Source organism: Carlito syrichta, unplaced genomic scaffold (assembly GCF_000164805.1).
Source record: "Carlito syrichta isolate Samal-C Ts95f unplaced genomic scaffold, Tarsius_syrichta-2.0.1 Scaffold309649, whole genome shotgun sequence".
NCBI lineage: Eukaryota > Metazoa > Chordata > Mammalia > Primates > Tarsiidae > Carlito > Carlito syrichta.
In genome coordinates, this window is record NW_007253745.1 from 71,140 (window position 1) to 79,357 (window position 8,218).

An 8,218-nucleotide genomic window follows, 5' to 3' on the forward strand; every position below is an offset into this window, starting at 1 on the left:
AAAAAAAAAAAAAAACAAATAAAAAAAAAAAAGAGGACCCCCCCCAAAACCCAGAATTATCCTTTTTATTTTTGAAGGGGTAGGTGGGCCCCTTTGAGTATAAGCTTCTCCTGCTAGGTAAGTGTTCTAGGAACCCATCAGCATCAGTGTACTAGCTAGCATTGTTGTGAGAGGCTGCATTTGGCTTTGGCGAATTTCTTTTAAAGATTATTTCAGCGTTTACCCATTTTATGATGGGTGACTTACAGCGTACCTGCCCACACTGTCAGTGTTTGGCAGTTTTCAACTAAAAGTGGCATGATCCCTGTGTCCTACCCTCCATATCCACCTGATCTCGCTCTAGGTGACTTTTTTTTGTTTCCCTGGCTGAAAAAAGTCCTCAAGGATACGTTTTGCCGATGTGGAAGACGTAAAACAAAAAATGGCAGAAGCATTAAAAGCCTTCAAAATTGACAAGTTTAAAAACTTTTTTATTTATTTATTTATTTATTTAAGTTGGAGTCTCACTCTGTCACCCAGACTGGAGTGCAATGGCCGCTCCCGGCCACCGCAGCCTTGACCTGCTGGGCTCCGGCGATCCTTCCGCCTCAGCCTTCCAAGTAGCCGGAATTACAGGCATGGGCTACCACGCCCGGCTGGTTTTTTGATTTATTGTAGAGATGAGGTCTCGCTGCCCAGGCGGGTCTCGAACCCGCGGGCTCAGGCAGTCCACTCACCTCAGCCTCCCAAAGGTGCAGGATTACAGGCTGAGCCACCGAGCCTGGCTCTAAAAACTAGTTTAAGCAGTGGAAAAAGTGCCTCGATAGGTGTATTGCATCAAATGAAGGTGACTGAAGTTTAAACATGTAAGAATTAATAATTTTTTCATAAATAAATTCTGCTTTTTGGGGAGTCCCCTCTATTTCTCTACCTCCCCGAATCTCTAAGGGAAGGAGCCTGTTTAGGGTGGGAGAGAGGTGGGAACGTGGCAGAGAACCTGCTGAGGTGGGCCTGTGGGAATTGAGGAGACAGCTGAGAATTTGCAGATTTCTAGAGCCAAGGGGCTTAGAGAGACCTTTAGTCCAACCCCTCATGTTCCCATTGCCTGCTCTGTTGTCCCAGCTTGCCGAGGCTGAGACATCCTGGAGTACCAGATCCTGGTTGGGCATCGCTACCTGCAGGCTCCGTGCCAGGGGTCCACATGGCTTGCCTTCAGGGGAATCAAAGTAAAATCTGACTGTTCTGGCTCAAGGTGGGGAGGCTCTGCTACCGTGGTTCTGCGATTATCAGTGAAATTTTATGTAAGGTGAAGATGGGAGCTGGTTCCCAGGGCTGCTATGAGGCCAGACCTTGCCTTCCTGCTCAGAGGCCTCTGAAGGCAGATCCAGGCCCAAGACCAAGGCCTCGCAGTATCAACACTGCCTTGAGGGCTGACATGTTTGACTAGGAGGGCATTAGGCAAGCTTGGCATCAGTGCTGACAGCCTTGGTGGATAGGCCACAGGTGACAGGAGCTAGTGAAGGGGGTGGGCAAACCTTTGGGCCACTGAGCTGTGTGGCCTTGGGTAGCCCAGTACCCTCTCTGGGCCTGACGAATTCCTTATAGCCCTGCTGAGTCTGGGTAGGTAGGCTTTGAGACAACTGTCTCTTCTAATTAGAAGCCATTTAATATGCTTTTGCTTGGTTTCTTTTCTACTTTTTAGTTTTTAATCTTGGTGTTTTCCTTCATAAGAAGAAGATTCTGGGATTATGGACGCATTGCCCTGGTGTCAGAAGCAGACAGGTAAAAAAGACACATTGCTTAGGATGTGCATATGTGTGAATGTGTGTATATATATATATATGATATGTGTGTGAATGTCTATATGTTCTTGTATAAATATGTATATATGTGTACATGTATGTGTATCTGCACGTATATGTGTGTATGTATATGTATATATGTATATGGCTTCGTATGACAATTATTGACTTGCTATAATTATGCCAAGTGTGTATATGTGTGTGTGTATATATATGTATGCGTGAGTGTGTATATACGTGTGTGTATGTATATATGTCAGTATGTATGTGTATTATATGTGTGTGAGTGTGTATATGTGTATGTGTGTGTATGTATATGTATTTGTATATATGTGTGTATGTATATGTGTATATATGAATGTGTATGTGTAGATATGTGTGAGTATGTATCCGTGTATGTGAGTGTGTGTATATATGTGAGTGTACGAGTGTATGTATATATGTATGTGTGAGTGTATATATACATATGTGTATGTATATATGTCAGTATGTATGTATATGTGTGTATATATGTGTATGTATGTATGTGTGTATGTATGTATGTGTGTAAGTGTATGTGTGTATGTATATATGTGTATGTGTGAGTGTGTACATATATGTATATGGCTTTGTATGACAGTTAATTATTGACTTGCCTGCTAGATATACTTATGTGTGTGTATATATGTATGAGTGTATGTGTGTGCATGTATATATGTGTATGCGTGAGTGTGCGTGTATGTGTCACTGGAATGGACCAGGGGCTCCTGAAACCCTCAGTGGGGGGGCCCACATGTGTCCCTGATACTAGACTGTGCTCACTGAGTGTATCTGCCAGGCCTGTACCAGAAACTGTGTCCGCTCTGCTCTTCACCACAGACCCAGGAGGTCAGCCTCATTACCCTCATCGTGCCCACAAAACACCCAAGGCCCAGATGCTCAGCTCTCTCTCTGGGCTTCTGGGTGGGCTGTGGCTTCAGGCTGTTTGCTTTAGATACTTAGGGCTGTCATCCTCAGCTGAGGAGGACCCTGTTTTCTTTCTTACCTTGGATTTTTTTTTTTTTTTTTTTTTTGAGTTGGAGTCTCACTCTGTCACCCAGACTGGAGTGCAGTGGTCGCTCTCGGCCACCGCAGCCTCGACCTGCTGGGCTCTGGCTATCCTTCCGCCTCAGCCTTCCGAGTAGCCGGAATTACAGGCATGCCCTACCACGCCCGGCTGATTTTTTGATTTATTGTAGAGATGAGGTCTTGCTGCCCAGGCGGGTCTCGAACCCGCAGGCCCAGGCAATCCACTCACCTCAGCCTCCCAAAGGCGCGGGATTACAGGCTGAGCCACCAAGCCGCAACCTTGGATATTTTTAAGTGCATTGTCTTTGAAATCAATTAGCCCCAGGGCCAGGGCTGGGTGAGGTGGATCAAGAAGGGCAGCGGAACCGGCGGGAAGCTGCCCATTCTCCTGCTCAGTGAGTGCCAGCCTTGGATGAGTCTCTTTCAAAGTGCTGGTTCCCTCCGCCAGACCTCAAGTTTCCAGTTCTGCCCTGGGCTCTCGGTTCATGTCACCTGAGGGCGAAAGTGAATTCTAGATCTTCACAACCAGAGGTTCCCCTCCAGCTGGCTGTTTATACCCCAGGATCTTGTGTCAGATGTGGCAATAGGAAGTGGGTGAGGAGAACTCAGGCACGGGCCCTGGCTGCCTGCCTAGAGCCTTCCCTGAGGCTCCTGGCTGACCCTGCAGGTTCTGTGGCCCCTGTTGACATGTGACATGGGCAGGAGAAGTCTTCTCAACTGGGACGAGGTGTACCTGTGAATGCACCTTCGTTCCCCACAGTCTCTGCTCTGGCATTTGCAAAGGCCGGAGGTGATGACCTTGGACTGTTGGGGAAACCTCTGGTGCCTTTACAGCGCATTCAACCTGGTGTGGTGCCCTGTGCTGCAGTAGAAAAGAGCACTGGTTATCAGGAGGCCCTGCTGCTTCCCTGGCTGTGTGAGCCTGGTCAAGTCCCCCAACTTATTGGGGTTGGTCTCCTCTTGTCATCTCTTCCCCATGGGGTTACGTGAAGGTCACATGAGACAATGTCTCTGCAAATGCTTTGAAAAGTTAAGTTCTACCACATTTTATGTCATTTGAAGTAGTGAGGTGGTGAGGCCAGGGGTAGAATCAAGAAAAGCCAAAATTCACACATTGCACATGGCAAACCAAATGCAAATTCATAGCACAAAGGGCGTTTTCATAGGTACTCACAAGAAAGAATCTAATGTACATTTTGACATTTTCTCATCTTTAAAATTGGGATGCATCCTATTATCAATGATGGTCATCATGTAATTGGCAGCAATTTTCTTTCTTAGAGGTTCATAAAATTATTATGTTCCTGACAACCAGTGATGTCTTAGATTTGATAAAATGAAGTGTTTACTTCAAGTTTTATTTGATATATTAGGAAGTATATTGTAAACAGGCAACACTTTGGAGTCACTTCAGGGAGACCAGTTGCAGGGCTGATGTTTGGGGTGTGGGACACAGGGATGGTCTGCTGATGCCCTGACCCCATGTTATACCATTTGACATAGAGGTTTATACCATACCCAGAAATGGTCATTGTCCTCGTCTCTTTTTTTCAGAGTGGATTATATTTTGTCCCAGCCATTGAGAGCAGGTAGCTTTGGGTTCTGAGCTCTAAGAGGCAACAAAATACTGGGTGTGTTTCTTTTTTCTACCCTTTTTTTTTTTTTTTTTTTGTAGAATGATCTGTAATTTTTTTCCTTTCGTGCTTCTAGCGAGTCCAGATTTCAGAGATTGTCGTCGACTTCCTCCTCAGGGCAACAAGACTTTGAAAGCGAACTGGTTGGTATCTAAAGAACAGTTGTTGTTTGGGCTGGGGGGATGGGGACCAGCAATATAATGCAGTTATGGCCAGGGGCCAGGGCAGTCATACTCCTGGTTCAGTCACTAACATAGTACTGTGACGCTTGAGTGGCAAGTGCTAGGGAAAGTTCTCTGCATCAGCAAAGGTACTTGAACTTGGGAAATACCATGGGGGGATGGCAGCTGGATGACTCAGGATCATGAGACCTGATTGAACCCACAGGTAGAGAGGGCTACGGAATCCCCTAGGCATCCCAAGCACTTGTCTCGCCTATGGCTTTGTATGACAGTCAATTATTGACTTGCCTGCTAGATTGTGAGCCAAATGTGGGCAGGAATCCTGCCTCATCCAGTCCTGTTCCCCAACACCTGATACCTACTAGGTGCTTCGTCGTTGTTGGATGAATGATGAACAAATAAATTGTCTTTTCCAGCTGGGTACCAGCCCAGCTTCAGGGAGTGTTAAGCTTAAGAGAGGGGAAGGACAATAAGCCTGCAGACACCATCTTCCCCTTTAACTCCCCACTCCTGAGAACCTGCCAATCCTTAGACTTGTTTCCTCTCTCTTGACCCACTTCACAGTCAGTCAGTTGAAACAATCAAATGGAAGCATGCATCATTTTCCGCAGGGCTGCACTGAGCTTTCTTCAGCTCTTGATCCACGTTTCCTGACTTGACCATGAAATTGTCAAAACTTGAGAGGTTTCAGCGAGAATTTCAGGCACAGGGTGCTGTAGCAAAAGACTGGGAGTGTGAGACTCTGTCCTGTTTGAGATAAGGATGTAGCTTGCTGAATGTGGGACTCGGGCACTATTTTTATACGACAGGAGGTTATGTGGTTATTTAATGCCAAAGACAGCAATTACATCGGCTTCCCAAAGACACAGGTGTTGGAAGCTGTTCCCCATTCTTTCCGTTTCCAGGGTTGCTGCCCCTGGCTGACTGCGATCTTCCGTCTGCAGTGAGTATACCACGGGGTAGCTGCGGTGGTCTTTGTGTGGGCTGGTTTGTTTGGGTGTTTGGCTGATCAGGAAGAAAGAGCCAAGATGCTTGATCCTAACCTGGGGTCCCTTAGACACTTTTCAGTTCAGATCCAGAGCAGTATGTGAGGGCTGAGGATAAAGGTGGCCTTGGGGTCAGGGGCATGAGGGAAGGAAGCCTTGATATTAGCGGGCACACAGTCCCTGCTAGAGCTTGGGGCTTCCCAAACTGCAGTCAGATCCCAGTTCTTAGAGGTGGAGATGAACTTTATTTATTTCAACATATTCAGGGGAAATCATATGTTCATCTTTCATAATGCTGTACAAGCTAATTAAAGCCAGTTTTTTGTTTTTTGTTTTTTGCTTTCAGCAGGAATTATTCTACTTAATATTTAACACTGATTAGATGTGGATGGAAGCTCTTCCAGGCAGGTTTACATGTCTTCGAATTAGTAAAAAGTGGATAAAAAATACACTCAGTTCATTTGGTTAAGTTTTTTTTCTTTTCCAAAACTTGGGGCTGAGGCCATGGTGGCTCATGCCTATAATCTCAGCACTTTGGGAGGACGAGGTGGGAGGATTGTGTGAGACCAGGAGTTCGAGACCAACCTAGGCAACATAGCGAGACTTTGTCTCTACCAAAAAAATAAAATAAATTAGCCAATTGTGGTGGCATTCCCCTGCAGTCCCATCTACTCAGGAAACTGAGGTGGAAGGATCACCTGAACCCAGGAGGTTGAGGCTGTGGCGGGCTGTGATCACACCACTGCACTCCAGCTTGGGTGACAGAGTGAGACTCTGACTCTAAACAAATAAATGAGGTCCTGGTGATTAAGAGCCTGTTGGCTACCTGTCATGTGGTAAAAGGAGCTGGGAGTTGGGGACTGAGGTGAGTCTTGGTTCGGCCACCTGTGCTATATTCCATCGAATCGAAGGAGCTATTATCATAAGATTATTTTGCATAATACTAAGAACAAGAAAATGCTGCCAGTTAAGCTACCATCAGTTATAACTGCAGGGTGCACCCCATTTCAGAGGTGTTGAAATGTGAAAAGGACCTCTCAGAACTGATGAAATATAGTGGTTACAGGACATTGTATAATGTCTCTCTGGGCCTCGGTATTCTCAGCAGTACAAAGAGGCCGAGGACTACATGTGCTTGGCCTAATTCAAAGGAATTAATACATGTGAGGGCATGTTGTAAATTGTTAGTTTGGTTGCTGTTGTTCCCAGGGGATCTGGCACGAGGTGAGGTCCTGTGGAGGAAAGCCAGTAAACTTTGGTCTCCAGCAGAAGAAGCAGAAGGAGGGTTAGTTTATTTAGAAGTTAAAACAACCTAGTTAATCGCAAAGCTTTGCCTTCTAGATACATAGTATACAGGACTCACAGTAGCAAGAATATTGGCTGGGTACTGTAGTTCATACCTGTAATCCAGCACTTTGGGAGGCCGAGACAAGAGGATTGCTTGAGCCCAGGAGTTCGAGACCAGCCTGGGCAACATAGTGAGACCTTGTCTCTACAAAAAATAAAAAAATTATCCGGATGTGGGAGCGTACGTCTGTAGTTCCAGCTACTTGGGAAGCTGAGGCAAAAAGATCACTTGAACCAAGGAGTTTGAGGTGTCTGTGAGCTGTGATCACACCATTGCACTCTAGCCCAGGCAGCATAGTGAGACCCTATCTCTTAAAAAACAAAAAACAACCCCCCCCCTTTTTTGAGTTGGAGTCTTACTCTGTTGCCCAGGCTGGAGTGCAGTGGCACACCCTCAGTCACCCCAACGTTGACCTGCAGGGCTCTGGCGATCCTTCCACCTCAGCCTTCCAAGTAACCGGAAATACAGGCACATGCTACCACGCATGAGGTCTTGCCAAGTTGCCAGGGCTGGCCTCAAACCTGCAGGTTCAGGCAATCCACTCGCCTCAGCCTCCCAAAGTGCTGGGATTACAGGCTGAGCCACTGAGCCCGGCCTAAAAACCCCATTTTATTTTATTTTATTTTATTTTTTATTTATTTATTTTTTTTGAGTTGGAGTCTCACTCAGTTGCCCAGACTGGAGTGCAGTGGCCGCTGCCGGCCACCGCAGCCTCATGTGCTGGGCTCTGGCGATCCTTCCGCCTCAGCCTTCTGAGTAGCCGGAATTACAGGCACGCGCTACCACGCCCAGCTGATTTTTTGATTTATTGTAAAGATGAGGTCTCGCTGCCCAGGCGGGTCTTGAACCCGCAGGCTCAGGCAATCCACTCACCTCAGCCTCCCAAAGGCACGGGATTACAGGCTGAGCCACCGAGCCTGGCCTAAAAATGCCATTTTAAAAAAAGCATATTTCTGGTATCAGCTGGTACCATGCACAGCATTAGGTGTTCGAGCCTCACTTTCTCTTTTGAGCCCCTGCAAGGTGATAGGTAGGTGGTCATTTCCCTGCTTGATGTCAGAGGCTAAAGTGAGCCTGGGACCTGCTCGAGGTTGAGGTTGCTGAGCTGGAATTCACTGTGGTCTGGTCCTTCAGCTCTGCCATTTTTTTTGTTTTGTTTTGTTTGTTTGTTTTTTGAGTTGGAGTCTCACTCTGTCACCCAGGCTGGAGTGCGGTGGCCGCTCCTGGCCACCGCAGCCTC

The 8,218-nt window shown here is 46.7% G+C and overlaps 1 protein-coding gene across 1 annotated transcript in view; it reads left to right on the top strand.

Moving 5' to 3' along the window:
• The window catches only part of TMEM63A (transmembrane protein 63A), a 36,781-nt gene that overhangs the window by 5,652 nt on the left and 22,911 nt on the right, over positions 1-8,218 (top strand). Inside the window, exons 3-5 of the mRNA XM_008067505.1 lie at positions 1,682-1,761; positions 4,539-4,605; positions 5,550-5,587. Of these exons, the coding sequence (XP_008065696.1) occupies positions 1,682-1,761; positions 4,539-4,605; positions 5,550-5,587 (185 nt within the window). The remainder of the gene's footprint in view (positions 1-1,681; positions 1,762-4,538; positions 4,606-5,549; positions 5,588-8,218) is intronic.